The 25,629-nt window shown below is 37.5% G+C and overlaps 1 protein-coding gene across 7 annotated transcripts in view; it reads left to right on the plus strand.

Annotated features, from left to right (window-relative positions):
• Positions 1 to 25,629, plus strand: part of KIAA0586 (KIAA0586 ortholog) — a 73,262-nt gene that overhangs the window by 25,819 nt on the left and 21,814 nt on the right. For 3 of the 7 annotated variants that reach the window (XM_055800606.1, XM_055800610.1, XM_055800592.1), the window contains 11 exons: positions 4,574 to 4,770; positions 4,950 to 5,068; positions 5,648 to 5,832; positions 8,306 to 8,465; positions 9,046 to 9,271; positions 9,859 to 10,100; positions 10,580 to 10,656; positions 13,384 to 13,518; positions 15,139 to 15,313; positions 18,378 to 18,517; positions 23,163 to 23,250. In XM_055800606.1, the coding sequence (XP_055656581.1) occupies positions 4,574 to 4,770; positions 4,950 to 5,068; positions 5,648 to 5,832; positions 8,306 to 8,465; positions 9,046 to 9,271; positions 9,859 to 10,100; positions 10,580 to 10,656; positions 13,384 to 13,518; positions 15,139 to 15,313; positions 18,378 to 18,517; positions 23,163 to 23,250 (1,744 nt within the window). Of the gene's footprint in view, positions 1 to 4,573; positions 4,771 to 4,949; positions 5,069 to 5,647; positions 5,833 to 8,305; positions 8,466 to 9,045; positions 9,272 to 9,858; positions 10,101 to 10,579; positions 10,657 to 13,383; positions 13,519 to 15,138; positions 15,314 to 18,377; positions 18,518 to 23,162; positions 23,251 to 25,629 lie in introns of those variants that run through there. The other 4 variants (XM_055800599.1, XM_055800595.1, XR_008746645.1 and 1 more) reach the window with 4 other exon arrangements.

The following is a 25,629-nucleotide window of genomic DNA, read 5'->3' on the forward strand; positions in this document are numbered from 1 at the left end:
AATAAATAGGAAAGCTATTTAAGAAACTAGTTTATGAGCTAACCCCAAAAAAATTCTGCAACGTTAAATTTTTATATGTGAATAATAGTTATTAATTTTTTCTTTTTCCTTTTTTGTCCTGGATTGCTTTTATCTTTTATTTTTGGCAATGGGATATATTTTAACCACAATACCAAAAAACGTTCCAAGTGAAACATATGTTTGGCCTATGACCACACAGACAGTGTTCTTAAAAATGTGCAAGGCAAACACAATGTGGAAGCATAAAATCAACCTCTGGAGTGGCAGGGATATTTAAGACATTAAAAGAAAGCAAAATTATTGTTATAAAAGAAGCTTCAGATTCATGAAAAACGTGCATAAAATGGTATACAGGAAAATAGCTTACTGTTGTCTTTTCCCCACACTCCTTTTATTATGAAAACTTAATTCTGTTAAATACTTATCCTCTTCAGTTTTATGTGAAATACCCCCCCTTTTTTTTTTCTTCTGTTTTTTTTTTTTTTCTTCCCTGGTAGATATTGCAAAAAGGCCTCAGGACCCCGTCCCAGGCATTTCCTTTTCCTAGGATTTGTTTCGCCTTTTCTGCTGGAAAATACTTATTTAAGAGATACTTAGGAGTTGAAAGGTTAGCACTGGTAATGCAATAATCGCAAGGCTGCTGCAGCTGCCTGCTCCCAGGCAGAGCGTATGTTGCCAAAACGTACACACCAGCACGCATATGCCAATACACATATACACATGTATACATGAGTGGCTGCACAGATCAGCACTCAAACAACACTCAACATGCTGATCCTGTTCCCCTCTCCGGCCGTTCAGGGTGGAGGTTTGGGATACACATGTGCTTGTGTGTGTTCATATATACGTGTGTGTATACGTGTATGTACACAGACCTAAACAGAGGCAGTGTGGATCCCTCTAGTATCCAGGCATTAGCCAGTCGCTGGCCCTGGGTCCTTGCCCTCCCCAGCTCTGGCACCTGGATCTGCAGCGCCTTGAAACCCCTTTTTGCTCGGGAAATGGCATTTAATGAGGAGACAGGGCAGACTGCGCTGGCAAGGCCAGGCAAGTGTGCTGACCAGCCACCTGTTTACATGCAGCCAGCCACTTTTGTCCCCTTATCCCTCTATTTTCCCACACCTGTACCTCTCCAAAACACCTTGGTCTTTCGCTTTCCACACCTCTGGTTCCCTCCCATAAATGGCACAGAAAAAGTGTTGTACCATCCCAAAACACTCTTCTGTGCATCCCACAAGTCATCATGCGATCACCTCGTCCAAATGCACCTGCCCAACTTTAAAAAAAGGTGCTATGGAGAGTTTTCCATGGGCTCATCCTGTTGGTTTTCACTCCTGGACATGGGAGCTGAGCCCTCACCTGTGATATCCCTGGGAGTAGCCATGTTGGAGTGCTCAGTTGTCCTATTAGAATCACAGAATTGTTTGGGTTGGAAGGGACCTTAAAGATCATCCAGTTCCAGCCCAACTGCCATGGGCAGGGACACCTTCCACTAGCCCAGGTCACTCAAAACCCCATCCAACCTGGTTATTCTCCCACCCGTTGTCATTCCTCTGTGCTTCGTTGTGTGGGTGGAGACAAACCTTTTCTCACATAATCTAACTAATTTGTTTTAACAGTTTTGAGGACTAATGCAACATGCCCCAACTTGTAAAACTCAAACCCTGCCATGGGAAGAGGTGATGTGCCTTGTTCTCTTATTGCAACCATGCTGTCTAGTGTTTAAAGGCCCAGAGCTCCATCTTCCAAAATAGTTGAATTGGGTGCCTTTATTTCACAATAAGAAAATCCACATGTATAAAGCACAAATAACTGTTACAGCTTTGACTTACACTTTTATTTTTGATCAATGGTCACACCTACAATCAGGTAGGTTTAGGCTTTCTGCACAGAAGAGGTTTTGTAAGGCCAGCCCTTGCATGGACCCTGCCTTATTCCAGAGTGAGAAATTAGCTTAGCTATCATGAGCCCAGAACAAACTCTCAGGTTTGTTGAGTCTACTCTCCAAGTCTTATGAGCAGCCACATCCTGCAGTTTCTTTAGCAAACTTACTAGGATTTAAGATAGAGGCAGTTTTTGCTTTTTCTGAACATGCCCTAATTGCAAGGTGGGCACTTGCTTCTCAGAATTTTTGCTTCCATTTTGAATACGACTGCAAAACATATAACCTGCAGGATCAAAGTAAATGTATTTTCCTTAACCCTGCTTCCCATAGATGCCCTTGGGGACAGTGATTTTTTTACAGGTGTAATTCTTCAGACAAAAGTTCACAGGTGGCACCTGCAATGCAGCCCTGAACCTTGCTTGTGGAAATTTCTTTAGAAATCTTTCGAGAAGAAATCCATGGATAAGTTTTGGATGGCTTTAATAAAAGACTATGCATATACATGTTTGGTAATGGAACAAAATTAATCTATACCACCTATTAATTTTTTTTTTTTTTAAATTATCTGAATGTAATTTGGGAAATAGAATTTGGGCTTGATACTTAATGATAAAGTACAGTGATTAATATTCCAATCATACCTGAAAGACTTTCTAATTTATGTTGTATTTTGATTGGGAGTCATGATAGGTATTTTCAATGGTCTCAAGGGAGGCAAAATGCAGAACTGAGTGCAGATTACTCAGGATTGGTCTACAAGGTGATATGTATCAAAGTTCAACCTGTATAATTAAATACTGACTAATATATTATTTTTTCATTTCAGCAGCGATATCACCTCAAAATGAATATAATTTTATTTTGGACTTGTGCAGTATTCATGTAAAATTTTGTTACACGTAGTTTAGAAATGCAGGAGAACGGCAAAAGTTTGTCAGAAGTTACTAAGTATGTGTAAGATCTATTGTATGTACTTGATTTATTTAATCCAGATGTTTGTATTTTGCATACTTTCAGAAGTATTAAATAGGCAACATAAAAGAAAATTTATGGAGTAATGCAGTCAGCAGAAAATGCATAATGAAACACTGGTCAAAGACATCTTTACATTTGCTGTCAGAATGAATTATGGTTGTGCATATATATATCCCAACAGAATGAGCTGCTTATCAGCTTGCAGGGCATTCAGTGCCGTTCTGAGTTTAACTTTACGGTCTTATTTCTGTGCCTAGAATGGTTTAGAGATCTTTGTTTGTCACCCAAATATACATACTCTGGTTTTGCCACTTTTTAAGTTGCCAAATGTACAGCATTTCTTTGAAGAATTATTATTACTTAAAGATCCACAAAGATCCAACTCCCCAGTAGCTATTTGTTGTAATACCCATCATGGCCCTATCTGACTTCTCAGTTTTAAAGTATATTAAGATAGGAAAGAAGTATTAATACTAATACTGGGTTGGGGAAGGAGACAGGAAAATGTTGCTATCTTTTTTTTTCTTCCGTTTTTTTTTCTGTTTTCAGTGATTTGTTGTTTTATTGATAGAAAATATATAGCGCTTTTGTTTTATGGGTTGAAATTAAATTTATGTAAGGGAAAAGTCTTCCTTTTTTCCTATTCCCCTTTCACTCTGTTGGGAGATTAATTTTAGTAAATACAGATTTACAATGAGCCCTTTTATGCAACATCACATACTTCTCACTTGTAATTTAGGGCTCAGCTCTTCATCTTTATTGGGCATGGTAGATTTTATTCTTAGAGAATCATATTACTATTAGAGACATTTGTTTTTAATATTGTGAGTGAAGGATGCAGGTTCTTAACCATCATGAGACATTTCTAAAGCGTTATATTACGATATGATGGGTTAGTGACTGCTTTTTGGGATTTAATGCCATGTATGTGCTCGGGTGGGAAAAGGAGGGTGGTGTGTTTGGGAACAGTCAAACATTATAACACATATGTGTTATGGAGTAACTTCTGTAACTTTTTAGAAGTAGGACATTAAGGTTAAATTCAAAGTGTCTGTGAGGGTCTTGTGAATTGATTACCCAGAAATAAGTTTCAACTTTCAGCAGCTGAAGTTAATGAAAGTGCAAACATACGTGTAACGTATGTGTAAATTATTAATATCTAGTCTTCAGGCAGCTTTATTCGAGTTTTGACTAACTACATGCTCATTAACTTTTGGGAATGTATCTTTTCAGACAGGAGACTTTAAAGTAAAAGTTCAGTTTCTAAAAGAAACCCCAAAACCAAACAAAACCAAAAAAACCTAACAGGTAACTATAGAAAGTTTCCTAAACCTTTTTGTTTAAAGGAGGAGCATTTCTGGAGTATATATTAAAGAAACTTGACTTATGTCGTAAGTAAATTTTTCAAGTATTAGCATTACCATTGGCTCCCTGCCCTGTGCAGCACAGGCAGGAAATATGAGCCAAATCATGTTTTACTTAGCAGTTCCTATAGCTTTATACCTCTCTATATTTATGATTTGTTAAGCTTAGAATTGTATCAATTAACTACAACATACTGAGAAGGCAGAGTGTGGTTTGTGTGCTGTGACACATCTACAGATGTTTCTTAAAGAAAAAAATCTGATAGTTACCTCAATGACATTGCCTTCCAGAAACACACCATAACTTAATTTACTACTTACTTATTAGGAGCAGGAAGAGGAGAAGGATGAAATTCCAGAATTTTTTGAGCCTCTTCTGGAGCTTAATGGACAGTTTAAAGTTTCCTCGCCAAAATACAATGGTCCTTTGTTTCCTCCAGTGGCTCCTGCTCCTCAGCAGTCTTCTGATGTTTTGGATGAACTCATTCAAAGGAGAGAAACTATAGAAAACAGATTGATAAATCGGTGAGTTGCACCATAATGAAGCGGTGAGAGAATATATACGGAAGGAGGAATGACTCCATAAGAATACCTTCCCTTCTTTTTCCTTTGAGCTGCCTTACATTTTATGTCAAGAATGCTCTTTTGTATACTTTTAAATGTCTTGGTGTTTGCTGATAGTTAAATGGGGTTTATTCCGCTAGGGTGGAACAAGAAATAATGGCAAAAGTTATCAGTGGGATGTACCCAGGTGAGAAAGAAACAGTGCCCAGTGCTAGCACCTCAGAGAGTGAAGGCAGTGAGACTGTAACTTCTGACATTGGTAAGTAGGAATTATAGTTCTCAGCAGATGGATTAGCTCAATTTTTGGGTAATTTTAACAAGCTGTGTAGGTAGCTGTTGCCTGAGCCTAAGAGTGGAAAATGCTCAACCAATGAAACTATAAAATGCAAAAATCGCATACTTAAATCTATGCTGAGGCAGGGTGTTATGTGGCCATGAAATAAATTATCTAAAGGGAGAAAACACATAAAACACACCACTGTACAAATCAACTTCTGTTATTGGCCATCTAAATCAGCTTTGGCATTTTGCTAAGCCTGTAGTGTTTGTTTGCCTTTATTTTGTTAATAGATACGTAAAAAATTACCTCTCTTATAAATGTGTGATAAAGGGAGACAAATGCATTTCTCCTGTGATGTCATCATCCTTCATTGCTGCCTTATTTTATGATCCTGAACTGCTTCTCTACTATTGTTTCTTTATCTATAAAATAATTAAAAAAACACTTTTTGCAAAGGAATGTTTAAAAGTTTCTGGAGAGTAAAATGAGTGGCTGCAATACAGTGCATGCATTTGAAGAAGTGAGACCTGGATGTGTGCTTTGTTTCTTCATTTTCAGTTGAAGTTGCAGGTGGTAGAGGATTTCAACTCTTTATCAATGCTGGCGTGCCTGTGGACTCAGAAATGATAAGTCATTTTGTAAATGAAGCTCTCAGTGAAATAATTGCGGCTGTGCTGGGTAACAAGCAGACTCAGAAGGCAGCTCCTGCTACAAACGTTCTTCCAAGTACAATGATTATGATGGTAAGAACTCCTTTTATTTCAGCTTTCCTACTGAAGTTCTAAGGGATAATATCTTTGTAGCATGGTGGTTCAACTATGTGCAAAACAAAAGATGATGGAAAAAACCCCGATGAACCGAATGTGCATAATTTGCATTTTTTGATTATTCCTTATTATACCCCAGCAAGCAACAAGTTTAAACCTATTTGACTTAAAAAAAAAATAAAAAGAAGAAAAAATTAATTCCTTTGTACTGCATGCAACATGCTATATTTATTTATTTACTTTAAGACTGAGCATGGAACTGATTTCTAAAGGGAAAGACTTGTTACGTAATTCCATGTTGTGAAAAGATAGGGTTTTTTTCAACCAAAAATAGCTATGCTACTTTCTTGTGAAGAAATAAAATTAGTTTCTTCAGATAATACTGCTCTCAGCTTCTATTTCTTTTTATTTTTGGTCTTATGAGCTTGCAACCAGTCTTTAATATCTCTAAAAATTAGTATTAATTCTAAGTTTTTAGTTCAGTAGTCTTCAGTAAATGCATAAATGATTAGTAGAGCTTCCTGTAATGCATGATAATTTTCTCTGTTCCCTTTGATAATCAAATGACAGCTGCTCTTGTTTCAATAACGACATGGCTGTGCTACAATCTGGTGTTGTATAATGTCTTTGGGATGAATGTGGAGATTGCTGCACTTTCAGAAATCTAACTATTCAAAGCTTTGTTGAAAGTGAGATCAGTTATTCTATTCTGCTACAGCGCATATAGACAGAAATAGCACTTAGTGTGCCTTCTGGAAGTGAGCAACAGATTATTGGTTAGAAGTAGTCATTTCACTTTGGTAGGCTTAAATGCAGCATCCTGCATCTAAAGAGCTCTTCCCCACTCCAGTACAGATTAAAGAGGGTATGATGTCAAAGAGGAGACTTTGTACCTTGTTCTTCTGATAATTAGAAACCTCTTCTAATAAGCATTATACATTTACTAACGGCCCTCTTAAGCCTTGTTGTTTCAGCTTAAACTGAAATGTCTTTAGGCTGAAATAATTGTTTTCTCCTTACTATATATATTGATTTGCAAACTTCAGGAGATTAGTTTTGACCTTTTTGGCCTTTGTTTGATTAGGCTTAATAAAGCAATCATCTGTATGTGTACTTTTTTTTTAATTCTTGCTGATGGGCAGCACTTTTATGTTTTCCAGTTTAGACTGATCTTGACCATGGGTAACACTAATATGCTAACAGACATTTATTTTTAGTAATATAGTATGCAAGATGGGGTTTCTGCAGTGCCTTGCGCTACAGTAGCGATACTCTCCTGCCTTTATTGGAATTTCAGGTAGCTAATTATGTTTTTTTTAGTGTCTTTCCACATTTGTGGATAATTGTTATCCTGCGGATAACTTGTACATTCATAAGGTTTTTTTCTTCTCCTTTTTTCATTTCTGCTCAGCTTATAGCAGAAGTTTTTCAATATGTAGTTTATGTGTTCTTGATCTGCCCCTTCTTGCTGTGAGGTTTCCTGTCTAGAGGTTCAGCTGCCCGGTTACCAGGTTTTTTGGTGTTCACCATGTCACACAGGTGTGTGTGAACTTCCCAATGTGTTAGTATGTTCCACTTTCCATAAGAGGTTTTTATAAAATCATCAGTCTGAGGATTTATTCTTTAGAAAGTAGCCTGGAAGCCTCCCTTTAGTCCCATTATCTTGTTTTCTTTAAGAAGTGTCAGCAAACAGGGCTGGAGAAAACTTGGAAAGGTCTGTCATATTCCTCCGTAGCAGGCTAAAAGACAGCTATCGTACTTGCTTATCAGATTTATATCCATAGCTGTCATTTTGTAGGGAACACCACAACTATGTGTTTATTTTAGTGCTTTACTGTCTTGGCTATTGCTTCATTTGTAATCTTCTCTTTAGCCGATTCTCTTACCATAAAATTATCATACTAGCTCGATTTTATCTATGCCATGAAGTATTTTATTGCTTAGTATTGTAATAAATGCTTTATTAAAATTCATGTAATCATATAATTCATATTTAGACTGGCCATTAGGAAGCACTTCTTTACTGAGAGGGTGGTCAAACACTGAACAGGCTTCCTAGAGAGGTGGTTGATGCCCCAAGCCTGTCGGTGGTTGAGGCATTTGGACAATGCCCTTAACATGCTTCAACTCTTGGTCAGCCCTGAACTGGTCAAGCAGTTGGACTACATGATCATTGTAGGCCCCTTCCAACTGAAATAGTCTATTCTATACATAATTATTTATGCATAGTTTACTGGGTTTTAGTTTATTTTGTCCAAGCATAACATTTAGCGTTCTGCAACTTTACGTTTAGATGGAGGAGTTAGACCTGTGAAGCACCAATCTAAGCTGTTCCTATTCTGTGATAACCTGCCCTTCTCTCTCTTCCTCAGCTGTCTCTGGGGATACTTGGAAGACAGGAATTTTGCATTGAGGTAATAACTATGGTTACAATTTTTTTCCCCCTCAGGAGTCTGTTGTCCCTACTCCGTTGCCAACACCCCAGGCCACACCACCACAAACACCACCTTCAGAAAAAGAATTGCCTCCAGTCAAAACTCCAGAGTCTTCTCTATCTCTTACAGGAATGAGTGAGGATATTCATGAACATGAAAAAATTAAAGAAACAGGTAGTGAAAATAATAATTGAAGTTTAGAAATAGCAAATATGCTTTAATCTGCTACCTTTAATTTTCTTCTTCAAAGACACTTTATCTCTCAGGGTAAATATTCTTGAGGCTATAATTCAAGTGGGAGCTCATGTATTACAAAAATTATGGGCTAATTCATATAAAAAGCAAACATCTTTTATTTGGTAACAGTTCTATTTTCAAACTTTTTTATACTCTCTGTGATTTCCACCCCTCCCAGCCCCTCCACACTTTTTCACATCAGAAAAATAGGTCTTCTGCTCCTTCCTGTGTTTCAAATGTAATTAAGTCAAATTTATGCTCTCCAAGTAAAGCACTCAGTTTTTAAAATGCAGAACGATCTCTTTTATTAAAGGAAGTAAGCAAGTGAGGTTTTATTCTAGCTCCTTCAAAAGCCAACACTGTATTTAAAAGAAACTAGGCTTTATCTAGTCTTGTCCCTGTAACTATCAAAAGGTATCACAAAAAGTACAAGTGCTTAGTAGAACTGACTAGCTCTCTGTCCAAGATTTACTGCCTGCTTTCCTTTCTGATCTGAAATTTGACTTCACATATGCAGGAGTTGAGATTCCAGCTGCCACTAGTCAGATTGGCACCCCTGTGGTTACCCCTGTCAATACACCTCCTAGAACAATCACACCAAGCCCTTCTGCCTCAGAATGGGTCTCCGGAGCCGCAAAAATGGAAAGTCCAAAGCCTCCAAACCCATGGGATGATGCAGAACTTCCTCTGGAAGAAGAGAAACCCAGCCCTTTAATTGAAGAACCATTCTGTCCCAAGGCTGTGTGAGTTGAACAGGCTGCACAGTTTTCTCATATTTTAATTTTTTATTATTTGAATTTATTTAAAATTAAATTTTAAAATTAAATATTAAAATTAAATTTTAAAACATTCTTTCTACATATACCCTCTTTCAGTAGAAAGAAATGCTTAACGTATATGTCAGGAGACACTGAGGTAATCCAGGATTCCTTTTTTGAATTGCTCAACTTAATATTTTGGGGGAAAAATGTGAAATCGGGAGCTTTCTCAGGATTTTTTTAGTCCTTATTTATCGTCCTGCTGAATGTTATACTCGGTAAACTTGTGTTTTTACACCTGCCAGTAATAAATGTAGTGATGATGAAATATTGTATTATTAGAATTTTATTTTTCTATTACCTCAGTGAGAATACACATGGTAATTTTTTGTTACAACAGAAATGGATTAATAATGTTATTTAACCATGTTGATTCTCAGGCTATTCTGTAAAACACTGTGCTTTCATTTGAAAAAAATACTTGTAAATTAATTTCTTTTCAATATGGATTTAAGTCTTTATACTGTGCAAGGCATTTTGGTGTATTCATAATGCATATCCTTATTTTATAGTGAGATGTCAGTGGCTAATGATGAGGAACCAGAAGACTTGATTTTACCTTCTCAGCAGTCATCAGTGAGGCCCTTTGAATTGCTTCCCTGCAAGCCACAGGCTCCATCACCTGTGCCTACTATTAGTTCCGGGCAGTCCACACAGGAAAGCAGCCTTACTCTCACAGAAACAGAAACTGCAGACAGACATATCTCAGAAGGAGAGGTACTCTTCAGCTGTGGACAGATACTGGCTGCAGGAGGTAACTAACTAGGCACATTTGTGGAAATCAGAATTTGGATTAATTCTTTATCAACTTCTCTTCCAGTCTACTGAATTTACGTTTGATACATTTTCTGATAAAACTGCAAGCATTAATGTGGTCCTTAACATGGTTTTGGATTAAAGAGACCTCATTGCTCTTGTCTCTGTACAAAATGCTTCTGCTTATTAATGAAAAAAGATTAAATCAGCTCTTCTGTCATAAGACCAACTTGGAAAATAATTGGGACTGTCTTGCAGAAGTACCATGTGGTTCTAAGTACTAAGTTTTCATTGAAAGCAAAGCGTAAGAGTGATTTTTCTTGGAAGCTGAAAATATGTCTTTATAATACATGTCTGGCAGTAGGAATTTCCAACTTTACTAAAGCACTGTGTTGCAATTATTAAAGAATGTGGCCTTGGCTTTCTTTCATGTAACTTGCATGGGTTTTAGTATTTGTAACTTAAAATATTTTCCAGCTTTAGCAGAAAGAAGACTATCTCTTCGAAACCTCACTGAGAGCTTAACCAGTACTTTACAAGATGCCAATGAAATGGTAAGGAAATGGAGTTAGTGTCGTGTTCTGCCTTGAGCATCTTGATAAATTGGATGTGCTTTAAGCATTTTCACTTACAAACTTTTTAAATTTATGCTTTTAAACTGTACACTTACAAAGAATGTTAGAATTTCAGAGCTCCAAAGAAAAAACCCACATTATACAAGCTAATATATATTTTAAAAAAACTGTTAATATATTAAATAAAAAGATATTAAATTAAAAAACTCAAATTATTTATATACTTCTGTAGGTGAGAGCTAATACACATTTTCATTTCTTCATTGCTTTTAATTTTAAGACATCTTAAACAGAACATTGTTGTTCTCTGAGCTGTTTCAGCTTTAAGCCATCTTTTAATTGGTTGGTTGCTTAAATTATTAAAGTAGGGTAGCTGAGGCTGGAGTTAGTTGAAGCTGCTTAAAACTTCAGTATAGTTTCTTATCTGACATCTGCTTTACTCCTTTGTCCTGGAAGCTCCTCAAGTCAAGGTATACTCTGTTCCCTTTCTCTTTTAACACTCCCTCAAATGCCTGGACATTCCCTCTCTGACTTTGTATAATGCCTCTTGGTAGGACATAGCTGTTGTATAAATGATAGTATCAGGTAGACTAATACTACGCTTAAAACAAACTGTTTACTTTATGAAAGAATAAAAAAAATGATAGTGAAATTGTAATAGTATTGGTTGGAAGGGAACTCCAGAAGGATTTCTAAAAACTTTGTGGACTGCCTCCACAATGCTCTGTGGCTTTTCTGTCATCCACATAGTTGAAGTCTGCCATGAGGATGAAGACCTGCAGTCATCAGATCCCTGTTAATGTTTCATAGAAAGCCTTCTCTTGCTTCCTGTTGGTCAGGTGTTCTGGAGCAGGCCCTGTGCACATCCCTAGTGTTCCTTTCGCCTCTGATCCTGACTCAGACCATCAGTAGGCACGTGGAGGTCTGTGAATTCAAGGAATGATTTGACCTGGGACTGAAAATTGGCTGAGCTACTGGACTTAAAGGGTTGCCATCAGTGTCAGAAGTCCAGCTGGAGGCCAGTCACTAGTGGTGTATGCCAGGGGTCAATAGTAGCATCAGTGCTGTTTAACATGTTCAGTAGTGACTTAGATGGTGGAACACACTGTGTCATCAGCAAGTTTTTGGATGATACAAAACTGTTTGATACACCAGGGGGGGTTGCCACCATTCAGAGGAACCTCACCAGGCTAGTGAAATGGGATCATAGGAATCTCATTAAGTTCAAGAAGGAGAAATGCCATGTCCTGCACCTGAGGAGGAGCAACATCATGCACCAGTACATGCTGGGGCCTGACCGACTGGAAAGCAGCTTTGCAGGAAAGAACTTGGGGATCTTGGTGGACAAGTTGAACATGGGCTGGCAGTGTGCCCTTGTGGCAAAGAAGGCCACTGTCATCCTTTGCTATACTGGGAAGAGCATTGCCAGCATGTCAAGGGAGGTGGTCCTTCCTCTTTACTCTGTACTGGTGAGACAGCATTGAGAGTATTGTGTCCAGTTATGGGCTTTCCAGTACAAGAAAGATAAGCGTTTACTGGATTGAGTCCAGCAAAGGACTACAAAAATGATTAAAGGACTGGGTCATCTCTCATACTGAGAGAGCCTGGATTGTTTCATCTGGAGAAGAGAAAGCCCTGGGGGAATCTTAGAAAAGTGTATGAATACCTGGTGTATGGAAGTAAGTAAGGAAGTCTGAGCCAGACTCTTCTAAGTGAAAGACAGGAGGCAGTGGACACAGACTGAAATTCAGGAAATTCCTTTTAAACATAAGTAATGTTTTTACTATGGAGGTAGCCAAACACTGGAAGAGGTGCTGCCTTGAGCAGTCAGGTTGACTAGACAATCTCCAGAGGTCCCTTCCAACCTCAATAATGCAAAGTTTGAATGTCCTGGAGCAGGAGCCCACTTTTCTTCTCACTGCCTATGCTTCCTAAACATTTCTACCCATACATGGCCATGCTTGACCTGTGCATACTTTCCCATCTAATATCCATAATTTGATTCATGTCATTGTTGTGAGACTCTGCCCTGAACTTGCCGATCTTTCTGTCTGTTGTCCAGACTTTGCCATGGGAGTGTATAGGCATCTGAGGAGAATGCCTTCCCTCGTGATCAAGGTTGTAGAAGTTCCTTTTGTGGGCTTCTTTTTAGATGCCTCCTGTCTGCCACAGTTCCTCTCTTAAACTCTGGGCTTAAGACTCTGTTATCAGGTGAACCTAAATTAAAGTTTTCTTCATCAGGTTAGAAAGCTTAATTGCCAAGATGGTCTTCCTTGTCTTTATCAGCTGAATCGTAACTCCTTCCACTGGTCCTCCATCCTCAAACAAGGCTCTGTGGATGAAGAAGCTAAATCCTTGCTTGTGAGAGCAGCTCTGCAGCCAGATTGTTGCTAGCAGTCAGTGTGAGGATTTAACTGTTTCCCTGAACTCTGGAGGCCTGAAGGACTGTGTTCTTCTTTAAGCGTTGCAGTCTTACGTATCAAATGAAGACTGTGAATGTCTGTAGATATAAGGAGAAAGCAGTGTCATCGGTTTGCTTATTTTTAAATGCCTAGATCTTCATGACACAAGTTCTTGCTGTGGAAACTGTAAGAACTTACTATAAAAGAAAAAAGCTGAATTGTCAACTAAAGCAAGAATGATTCAAGTTCCTACAAAAATTGGGTTTGGATCATGTATTATGTGAAATTTGTTTCTTTGTTTTAGGATTATGATCCTCCCAGTGAAGGACAAGTGGTGAGAACACTGGATAAAGGCTATCACAGGGACCCTGTTGAGACTCTTTTAGCCAAATTAAATCAAGCACCTGTTGCTGCACAAGAAGGAATGTACTGTTTGGAGGTAACTCACAGTGCTTTTTCTTCCAATACAGTAAGTTTAAAGTGATACTTTCCTACTGAGAGGTAGATGAAATATTTCAAGCTTATCCTTTCTGTTGGCTACAGAACAGGTTCATACACTTCATTCCCTGCTGGAAGTGATCCCACTTCTGTTGGCTATGTTCTCTTGTAAAAATTCTTAAGAACACTGTTGTTACAAACGTTAGGTGCACATAGTATCACATGTACCTAGTTTTCAAGGCATGTGTGTGGCCATTCCAGTAGATTTGTCCTGTCATTTTGATTACCAGGGAAGTTTTCTGTCACTTCAGCAATACAGGTGGTATGTTTAACAGTACAAGTTCAGTGCACTTAATAGCCATGTGAGTATTTTAGGGAAGTATGAAGAATAACTCAGCAAATGTTTACATGCACTTTTGCACATGCTGTCGATACTGATCTTGGAACAAAACATCGAAATACTCATATCTAGTTGGCAGAAAAAAACAGACTAACAGAAAAGTCTGTATCACAAAGGACAAAAGTCATCTTGTACACATCTAAGTATTTTCTATGTGGAAAACAGCAGTTTGGATTGGGCATCTGTTCTAACTGCCATAGCTGGAGGAACATTTAAAGGAAATGAACTCTGAATACTGCAATATGGTTCATGAACACCTTTATATACGACAGATCTTGCTTTTTGTGATTTTTATTGCTGCAAATGCAGTTTCTTCTTTCTGTCTTGGTCAGTTTAGTCTAAATAATTACTAACTTCACTCACCTCCTTAACTGTTCCTTTGTCTGTCTTTATTTGGCTTAATGAGCATTGGTGGATGGACTTAGTGAAAAGCTTTCTATAGTGTAGGCTCTGAGTCTGACTAATTGTAGTGACATTTTCTCATCAGCACTGCCAATTACAAATGCATCTCTAATTTGCTTTTTCCCTTTCCCATAGTCATGGACTGCTCAGTCTGTCCATACAAGACACTAATAAACTCCCCCTAGATTCTGGCAAGGCATGTGCAAGCATACCTTCTCATTTTTAAGAGAAAGAATATTCTGCTACATGGTAGTACTCTTTCCTTAGAATGATACTGTGCACATGTGTATGTCTGTTCAACCTGTTTTCCTGCATAGAAGCATACTATTTTTCATCTGCAACTCTGAAAGTCAGATTTCAGAGAGCCATCATCCCTATTTTAAGTGCCATCCAAACCTACTTAAAAAATAGAACTTTTTATCTGACATGCATTGACAGATGGTCAATAGCTTTTAGGTGCTTCCAGTGTTACAAGGTCAGGCAGTCAACAATGGCCAAATCTGTAACATTAAAGACTTCATGTGCTATAAATGTAACTTAGATTCTGATCATGTTGGGATACCACTAAGAAAATAAGTGATGCTGTTTGCCTGTAAGTGATTCTTTTCTGTCCAGTACTGATGAATGTAGATCTTATTTTCAAACCCCATTAGATGATACCTCCTCAATTTCAGTTTTCTTTTTTCAATGCTAATAGTATAGACTTAGGTTTATGAATGTTTTAACAGTTAATGTAATCAGATAACATTGCCTAGTTTTGGAAGAAATACATTGGTGGTTTTGGTATACCTGCTGTTCTGATGTTGCTGTTCTATGTAGGATTCTGATGGTAGTGTTGGGGAGCTCAGTGAAGGTCAAAGACCAAGGCTGACCAGAGCAGCAGAGAGAATCCTAATGGGACATTCAGTTTATATGAACCATCCAACTGCTCAGACTTCTGAGAACAGATCACGCTGGGGTTGCCCATCGCCAGGGCAGCTTGCCCAAATTGAAGGTACAATTAGACTGTTATTTCTTCTCTATGATATTTATGTGGATTCTGAGGATTTTCTATAACAGAATCTGAAATAATTTCAGAGGTTATGTTCAAAATCCAAAATTAAAAATTTAAAGGCAGTTGCTGCAATGAAATTGTTAGTGTTCCTGTTCTGAGAACTGGATGTAATTCAAGCCTCATTTTCACTCCTCTTTGTAATATTCTACAGTTTTTTAAAAAATCATGGCAAGTACCCACTTGCCTATACAAATGCTGACTTGTTAAGTATCCTTTTAAGTCAAATGCAGTTCTCAAACACAGTTTAACCATTCTTGAGGTCAGTTTCCATAAGAGAGGTATTAACACCAGCAGTTCAAGCTATTTCTTTTTGTCCTCTTACACAGGCACTCCCCCTTACTGTTTTATCACTCCATCAAGGTGATACTGCAGTGTCTCATAATCAGTAATATATTTTAGTTTCATATATTCCTGTAGCAATATAGGAATCCTTTTTTTCTGAGATGGGTAGCTGAGGCCCACACATAATGGCTTGTACAAAGTAGTGCAGAGATAATTTGATGTGGTATTTAATTTATTTATTTCCAGTTGAAACTACAGCTGTAACCTATGGCCCATCCTTCCTCTCCCTTATTTTTTATCCCAGTTTCTCTATTATTTTCTGAAAATGTACTTCTATACTTAAATTGCTGCAAGCATGTAGAAACTCTTCATTTGTTGACTGTGGTTTTAAATATGATTTAAACTAAACTGAAGTAATTATTACGCTGTTACAACACAAATGTGATTGCACTGATTCATCAAAAGTTGTGTAAAGTGATCAAACAGCTGGTTTTCCATCCTCTTAATGTTCACATTTATGAATTGACAAGAGAAGCGTATCTCATGTTCATCAACCCTTGACCAGTAGGAAGTGGATTGAAATTGAAAGTGTTCAACATGTGGCAAAAACAATTTCAGAGCAATAAGAGTATTTGCTTATTTTTGAACTGATTTACATTTGAACTGGTAACATGGAGAGTAAGCTTTTTAAGCTAGTTGTTACCTAATGTTTTGGACCAGCTACACCACCGTCAGCCTTGAAAATAAATTCTAGTACATTATGTGTTATCAGACTTTTACTTAAAAGTAGTTTGTTGAATGTTGTTTGGAGATCGGTTACATTAGGCTTCCTGGCATAAGACATTTCTCCAAGTCACTTGTTAACACTGCGTTGTTAAAGGACAGTCAGCGTTAAGAGCACCGTGATGTAGAGTGAATTAGTGATCTAGATCAATCTGCAGTGTCTTAACAGTGCTCAGAAGGATACAGGGAGTTAGGAGGTGCATGTTAATGGGAGAACCTGGCTACTAGGGATATTTCCTTCTTATCCAGACTGTCTGTAGCTGTATGTGGCATGACATGTTTGTATCTCCTCTATATCTATTTTTAAAATGTATTTAATTTAATTTAGGATGCCTTTTGTCTATCCTGTAAATACCTAACACTTCTGAAAAGCAACTCCTGCATGTGATGATAATCTAAAATCAGTGTGTTTCTCCAGGAAATTTTTATGCTTATCTCTAAATCTTATAGTAGTGTTTCTGTTGTAGTATATTTTTGAGAGGCAGCAAGTGCTCTGGACTAACTACCATAGGGTGCTTTTATATAATCTGTAATAATCCCAGATTGAGTTCTGTTGGTTTCTTATGATTTTTAACTTATGTTCCCTCCCTCCCCATCTCTGAACACACAGCACAGTATTCATTGACATTGCTAAGGAAACAACATGGTATAAAATATGGGATCTACTTTCAAGGCAAGAGTGTTTTCATATCAGGGAAGAACAGAAAATATTGTTTCCAAGTCCTTTTAATAGTGAAGTCAACACTGAATAGGAAACAATCTGTTCTTGGGGGGTGGGGGACTGGGGTGGAGAGGGGAAGGAATGATCTGTGATTGTTTCCACTTCTCTTCCAAATCTTTTTTATCTGTCCACTAGTACATGAGGTTGCATGTCCTTCAGTCTATTGCAAGTCAGAACTAAGAGCTGTTTCCTGATAGCCACCACAGTTACAATGCAGGTCCATCATTTTATCTGATCATTATTTTTAGGAGTAAAGTTAAATAATTGATACAGCAATGCCTGTCGAAGTTCACCTTTTTCAGGGTGTATATCTCTGTACATAAAACCTTGCAGAGGATGCTCAGTTTCTCTGTCAGAATGAGTCACTCACAGATATATACTTGTAAGAATTCTGGGGATTGTGTGTCTATGTGTATCTTCAGCTTTGTGACCAGTTTTTATTTGTGTTATGGAAACATGATGTCTGTTTGTAGGATGGAGCAGGTGTTGCTTAGGTAGGTATAGAACAGCATCTTGATGATCTGTCTTTCATTTATAAATCCTTGTTTTCAGTGCTTAAAGTCATGGATATAAAAACCAATATGCAAATGAAATGTGTAGTCTTAAAGTGAACAATAATTACAGTTAATTAAGCAATGATTATAGTTAATTAAGCTTAAAATTCATTCCTTGTCTCTGTATGATAGCAGAAGGCTAAAGTTAGTTCATGAGCTGTCAGTACATTTTTGATAAAGATGCTTTACACACTTGCAGGCTGCAAAAGCATGATAAATGCTGGATTATATAGCAAATTATCCCTTTAAAAAAGGCTATGTGCAGGTTTCTTTTCGTTCACACAACAGTGAAACATTTTCATGAAGAAGCCTTTCCAATCTCTTTCCAATATGTGTGATAAAGCTCATTAAGCATATAATGGTATGATGAACTATATACAGCTTTGAAGCTATCATAAATGCTTGCCATGTTAGAAACCTGCAGATGATAAAACTGATTTATTTTTTTCAATTTCCACAGATATGTATTTCTTACTGCTTTCTTCCCCACAAGAATACTTCAAGGGATATACAGTGAGCTGTGTAAGGGAGAAATAATTCTCTTTAACATTGCATGTCCCATTGTTGAATCTTGAAAGGCTCCACATCCTGCCGCGTCAGTTGACTGGGAGATTATTGCTCCAGCACATCAAGGAGTTTTTTTCTCTTTATTTTTCTCTCTCAGCAGGAATTTTTGGAGATGCAGTTATAAGTTGTGGTCCAATGGTTATGGCTGAACTGGAATCGCAGCCAGTTTTAAATCCTGTTCTGCAAGCAGCCCGACCAAGCTGCAGAGTGACATCTCTCTCGGAGGATCTGTCCCAGGTAAACTCAAAGGATCTTTTCTGTGACTATTCAGAAAGCACAAACTGAAACCTAGGAAAATAAATTTTCCTGTTTCACTGTGGTGACTGACATCACAGAACTGGTGACACATTCAGTTGCAAAACTGAAGTCAAAGGTAGATGGGTGTAATAAAAATGAATGTGTTTGCTGTGACCGAATCTTACGATATGCTTTCTGTTAGGCTCAGACCTTCCTTTTTACCTTTTCTGCACTTCCTCAGAGCTTCACTGGTCTCATAGGATCTAATACTTACTCTACATAGTCAGTTCAGATGGGGCATTCCAATGTTTTAGTGGCACAGTGCTTCAAATACAGAAGAATAACATGATGGATATACAGGAGAGGAAGCAACAGTAGAGGTTTGGCCTCACAGATTGTAACCCACTGATTCAGCATTTCAGGCGCTTCATTTGTCCTAGTAGGGGCAGGGTTGGAAAGGCAGTAATGATGTACCTCAAAATACTTGAACCTATTGATCTCTGCTTGAAACCTTTAGACTTAATCTGTTGCTACTTTATTAGTATGTGCTGTTACCTAGAGATGATGGTTTACTTGCTGACTAAAGATAAATTCAAATAGCAAGTTGCAAAAGGTAAAAATTAAAGTAAGAGACTGCTCTTTAATATGTTAAACTTCACAGTGTGTTTGAAAGTGATAATGTACTTGCCATGGTTGCTGTTTGTTGATGCATTCTATCCTTCCCTGATGTTCTATATTAAAAATAACCTATAGTATCTTATATTGACATGTCTTGGTTTTCCATTTTTGAGCCTTGGTGTGTATCATGCCATTGGTGCCTGAGCAGTTCTTAAATATGTCATCTGAAGTGATGTGTTGCACCTTCAAAGCGGGTTTTAAATGTTATACCTCTTTCACTTTGAGATCACCAAACATATTATTTCTTGGAAAGGTTGTTCACAGGCAAGACTGGATTCTGTTAAACCGCTGAGTTTGTTGGGGTGAAGCTCACATCCAGTTATCATTTCACTAGCTAAAAGTAAAAGGGGCAGAAAGGGTAAATATTTTTCCTTGGTTTAGCACCACAAGCTGTGATAAAGAAGACAGTGATACTGGCATCTCATGTGCTGGAGAATTAGCTGATGGGATTAGGATTGACTTTTGTCTGCCTGGGTACAGGCAACTGATCATGCATCATGTAATATTACCCATGTGCATAGTCTTACCTATGCAAGAAATGTAAGGTGATCTGACATCGTGTCTTTCATAGAAAATATACAGATAGTTATATATTGTCTTTAGAAACTTTATCTTGCATCTGAACCGTTAGCGTGGGGGTTTTTGCCTGCTGATATGTAAAACTCACCCTCCCTCCAAACCAAACCAACAAACCCCCAAACTTTGTGTGTCTGGTTTTGTTTGTTCTGTTTTTTTCCCCAAAACAAAATAATCTTTTCCTGTATGTAGGTGTTCCTGATATAAGACTAAATCACTGTTTCTCATGGGCTAACTTTTTAGCTTTTCTGTGACATGACCACACCTATAAGTGATAACCACAGTAAACTTCTGTCCTGGATGGGGCAAAGCTATGCTCCACAAGAACCGCTACTAGACCTGTACATCCTTCTCTGGAAAAAAAACCCTGTACCAAATGATTTGAAAGCTTCTTCTGGCAAGCATCTGCCACATAATAATGATGAACCTTTCCCTTAGTTTCAGTTAGGGATGGCATCTGTATTCAGACCTACGGCTGGATCTGCTTTGTCACCTGCCTGTAGGAAACAGATTTGCTGGTAACCTTAAATCAGCTAAGAGAGCAGGAGATACTCAGGCTTTCAGAAAGATTCATTCCATGCGATGTGTAAGGTGATAATCACTTTAAATTTCTTAAAAGATTTCCTCCCAAGTTAGTCACTCTCACATCAATTGTTTCACTTCTTGGTTTTCATCTCTAGGCATTTGCCTTCATTGAAATGAAACTGCCAGCGATGTACAAAGCCAGAAGATTAATCTATTTAGGAGCACAACTAAGCTTTTCACAATGTATGCTGAGAGACCTGGGAAAATACATTGTATTTCAGATGGTGTCCAGCTGGGCCTTGAGTTTGGTAGAATTTCCTTCTGATTAACCTGGAAACGATCCTCCTGTATGTTGGGGTTTGTTATGGCAAAGTTTGGGTGGTTCCTGTAGTCTGTCTGAACAGGATCATCATTTCAGCGAGGTTGTGGGCAGCAATGTGGAACTGCCATATATGTAGCACTTGTTTGCTTCCTGGCACTGGTGTGTAGATCAGATTTTGACCAACAGAAGGAGCGTTGTCTTTTCATGTAGGGCAGGACCAAATGTCTTTTAGCCATAAAGAGTGAAGTCTGTGTAGTCACTCACTCCAAAACAAATGGCTTAAGACATACAGGAATTTTCTTACCTACACAAATTCCTTGGCTGCTCCTCCATTTCTGGTACTGGATTGTTTTTGAGATTTATATGTGCTTTTAGCCACGGTTAGACAGAATGCCAGACTAAATGCATCTTCATTTTGACCCCTTCTGTCCATTCTTGTGCAATAATATAGGAATTGACTGTTTGTGGCCACTTTGCCCCTGTGCTCTTAGCTTTAAGCAGCAAGAGAATGACTAGGAGGAAGCTGGGCTTTTCCTATTCTAAATAAATCATTTTGATCATGGGAGGGACATGAACATGGAAGTCATATTTATGTGGCTAAATCTTTCAAAGATAATAAATCTAAATCATTTGAAGTCCCAAATGCATGGTTAAGATCTTAGAAAACCAGTTAGCTGCAAAATATTTTCATAAAGTTCTTATATAAGTATGAATGTTTTTATACAATCAACATTTTTTAAGTGGGATTGTCATTTTGGTATTCTCATTAGCTTTCATTTTTAGCATTTCATAAGATTTTTTTTTTTACTCTTCAGAAAAGTGTAATTGTAGGTTATGAATCTATGCGTTTATCTCTCAGCCTCTGTTACCTCAGTTCAGTTTAAACTGTTTTTTGGTTTGTCGTGTTAAAAATCCAAAACAAAAAACCACTTCACATGAACTTGTGCCTATACTGTTATGCTGCTTACATTTAATGATTTGTCACATTGATGGCCTTCTATCACATTTCCACAATCCTTCCTGCTTTCAGAAGATCTCAGCTCTTTCTTATTTTGTCAGCTTTAAATGATGAACAGAGTTGGTCAATGTTGTGGTCTGTGGAGGTGTCCAACTTAGTGCCAGTCCTAACAGAGTGCCTTGTGGAGATGCTAGCTTGATCTCAGGTACATGCATATTCTTTTTCAGCTTATGTGCATCACTGTGCTATTGAGGTGCTGGTGCTTGTTAGAGATGACATGCTATCTACTAGTGTAGCCCTCTCCACTTTCTTTACTGGGGAGTATAAAAAAATCCATGCAGCCATTGAGGAAAAGGCAGTGACTGAATGGCTTGTCTTTTTGTTCCTTCTCATTTTTTCCACACTGGCTTAAATGATCATTAAGTACATGAAAAGCAATATTATCACTGTGAGATTCCAGTTATCATAGCTGAAAGAAATGGGAAGCCTTAATTGCATAGTTGTCACCATGCTTATTGTTTGCTAGACATAACATTTTTCTGCTTTTCATTTATATTTTTGCCTGTTTGTTTCACTTGTGGCCTCCTGGAGGGTTTCTCTTGACAGAACTTTTCTATCTTTTTAGCTTTTGGGGAGCCAAATACCACCGGTACTTTGTCATTAGGTCTTCAAGAGAAAACCTGTGCCATTGCTTCTCAGGGCATATAATTTTCCCAGAAGTCATAGAGAAATTGTATCTGTAGGGTCCAAATGCTGTGTGATACACAAACATTTATGATCTTACTCATGTTCCTCCTCCTTTCAGAATCTTCATTTAAAAACTTATATTAATCTATGGAATCAACAGAATAACTAATGAAATCAAATTTGTCTGCCTTGAAGAATGCTGAAGTCTTCTAGGACTCCATGAGTCGGTTTTGCACTGCTTATGTTTCCTGTCCACATGTAGTGGAATGTCCTTGGGCCACAATTCCTGTTCCATTTAACACATAAGATAATAAACTTACTTAACAAATGTGCTGTCTCCCTTTCTAACATGCAGAGCATTTGTTGTTTCTAAGAAAATCTTTATAGGCATTGCTGCAGAACTGGGTCCCGAAGAGCATTTCAGGAAAAGTGGAAAATGTTTTTTAAAAACATGGTCAAGGAAATAAAATTTATACTTGGCAAAGTTTTCCAGCCTGTGTGCTGACATTTTTCTTTTTGTTTTCCCTTTCAACTTCCTCTTTTTACTGAGAAGGATAATACTTACAGAGGAGTTTTGGGTATTGAAGAAAGACAGGGAAATCTTATGTTCTTTCTGCCACATGCTTTGAGTAAAAATTGAGGGGTCTCCTGTGTCTTCAGGTCTAAATGGCGCTTTGCCATACCTACTGCTCCCAGGATGTTTGTCTAGAGGAAGTAGCACTGAACTACGCTAATTCAGATCCGAATTCTTTTGAAGTCGAAAGGAAGGAGAACAAGTGCATATCCTTTTATGAATCTTTAAAAACCTCTTTGGATGTTTCTTGAAGCGACACATAATTTTGCTGTGCTTTTACATCAAAAGTCAGATTTGTAATGTGATTTTAATGTATGATATACAGGAGGAAAGCCGAGGGGCTGCACAAGTTGAGACTGTGAGACCTCGAGTTATTCATGTGAGAAGGAAGTCTGAAGAGATGCAGCAAGAAGGTAAATCAGTGTCGATAAGCATACGTAGTTCTTTCAGTTCGGCACATCACTTTTAAGTGTTGTATACTGATGTATAATAACGTTCTGATTTTTTTAAACTTGGTTTTCATTACTACCAGATTCCCAAAATTTCCAAACAGTTATATATAGTGTGTATAAATCTGTGTGCATAGTTACAGTATTGTTGGGGTGCACTGAAAGGATTAGAAATGTTATCTGTATGTAAGATTCATCAGAATCATTCCAGTTAAGTATCTATTTAAATTTTTATTTGCCAAGAGCATTATAATGTGCATATTGTGTAGTCAACTGAATTTTAATTGCTTTATAGAATGCTATTCAGCAAACAAAATATTCATAATGTTGTGATAAGGTGGCAGTGGTTCATATGCATGAGAAAATGCAGGAGTACTAGAGGAGAACTGAAAGATAAAACAAAGTTAAGATCATGCAAATCTGGGGGAAAACCATGATTTTCAATGTCAAAATGGACTGGTTTGAGATGGGCTTAATATATTGGCTTGAGATAGTGGTTTTCTTTTGTGAAGGTTACTACGTATTATCTGTGCATAACCATGCTATATTTGGAGATTACTTAACGTTGTTAAGTAATTAAAATCAACAGTTTGTTAAAAGTGTTAAGGATGTTACATGAGAGGGAGTGAGTATTGTGTTTATTGTAGTTCAAGTCAGTGTTGGAATGACATAAGTTGTGCATATTACTGCCATATTTGTTTTGGCAGATAATAAGGAATCTAAAACCTGCATGTCTACAATATATGGAATTATAATTGCTCCACCCTAGCATAGACAAATTCTTCCTTCAAGCCCTTTTAAAAATAACTCTGAACTTCTTCCATTTATTTTTTTTAAAACACCTAATCAAATTATAATTCTGATGTTATTATTTTGCTTCAGATATTTATAAGGGGTAAGAAAAGCCCTAGGCCAATGTTACTGGCCATGGGACAGGGAACCTAATTTCAAAACCACGGTTCACATATGAAGAAAGTTATGAATAATGTAAAACTTGGCTTACATGGACAATTAGTGGAAGAGCTTACAGAACTGAAGTGTGGCACACCATAGTGTGTGTGTGTGTGTGTGTGTGTGTTGTTGTAGGGACATTTATCTATATGTTTTTAATATGGGTAAATGAAGACTTAATTTATTAAAAAATTAGGTTTAACTCTTTTATTTAATATTAGCAGGAAATGTTGCAATGACTTTTAATAATAGGAAGAATTGTATTTGCCCCCTTGTGTTCAGGAAAATCCAAACTGCCTAATTTCATCCTCTAGTAAGTTGAACATGACCTCTAAATTGCCCAAAAGGAAATTGTGGCAGGTCTGCCTTGCAACTTGACCCATTCCCAACTTTAAAAGCAGTTTTCCTTAACAGTGGTTATAGGAATCTTCCTTTTCGATTTTCTTCCCAACTCTTGCTATTAAGCATCAGGGAGAAGGAGGAAAGGGGAACTAGTCTTCCTAGTGCTGTACTTCATGCTTTTACACCTCAGCTTTGTCTCAAGTGTTAACAAGACAACACTTCCAGCCTGTATCATTGAATAGGGTGTTAACAAGGGGTGGAAATGGAGTAAAATATTTTTTATCGAATCTGTTGCTTTCTGGAATATTTATCTTAAATAATATACCTGTGCTGTAACACAAAGTATTTGGGCACAGTCCAACTGTCTGTGTGTCGGATGAAAATGTGTGACCACGAGATGGCAGTAGTCAATTTTCTGTGAGAGAAATAAAAAGAAAATATTATTTATATACCAGGATAATTTAAATCTCATTCAAAGTATACATATTTAATGATCCAATAAAAATCTAGAGGATTTGCAAATGGAAGCAACTGTCTGTCAGTTCTAACTAGAAGGTCTTGTCTCTGTAAGCTTCATCACAGCGAACTTAATCAGGCAAAAAGCTGAGGGTAAAAATTAATAAGAATCATTTGAAAGAAAAAGGAAAACTTGCAATATGATAAGTGTATGTGGGTTTAAGTAAATAAAACATCTTAAAATTAAGTACATCTGTTACTGTAAGTTCAAAGCACCCTGTTTATAAAAACATCATGTCAAATGGTTGCCTTTACTGAGGTAGCAAGGGACAATGAGTACTTGCCTGAAAATGGAGTAGCATTTCAGAGGCAGGACCATTTAGGTATTTTTTTCAGAGTTGAAAGGGTAAGTGGTTGTATTAGTATTAAAGCTTAGAAAATCTAGACCTCTGAAATGGAGCGTGAATTCAGGGTGTGGGGAGAAAAGGGAAGTTGTTTGGACTTAAGAGTTGGATGTAAAAAAAGCCTTTTTTTAAAATTGATAAAATACATGACAAGATTTGCTTCATCTTTTGTCTGCAGTCATAGATATAC

This window comes from Falco peregrinus, chromosome 1 (assembly GCF_023634155.1).
Source record: "Falco peregrinus isolate bFalPer1 chromosome 1, bFalPer1.pri, whole genome shotgun sequence".
Taxonomy (NCBI): Eukaryota; Metazoa; Chordata; class Aves; order Falconiformes; family Falconidae; genus Falco; species Falco peregrinus.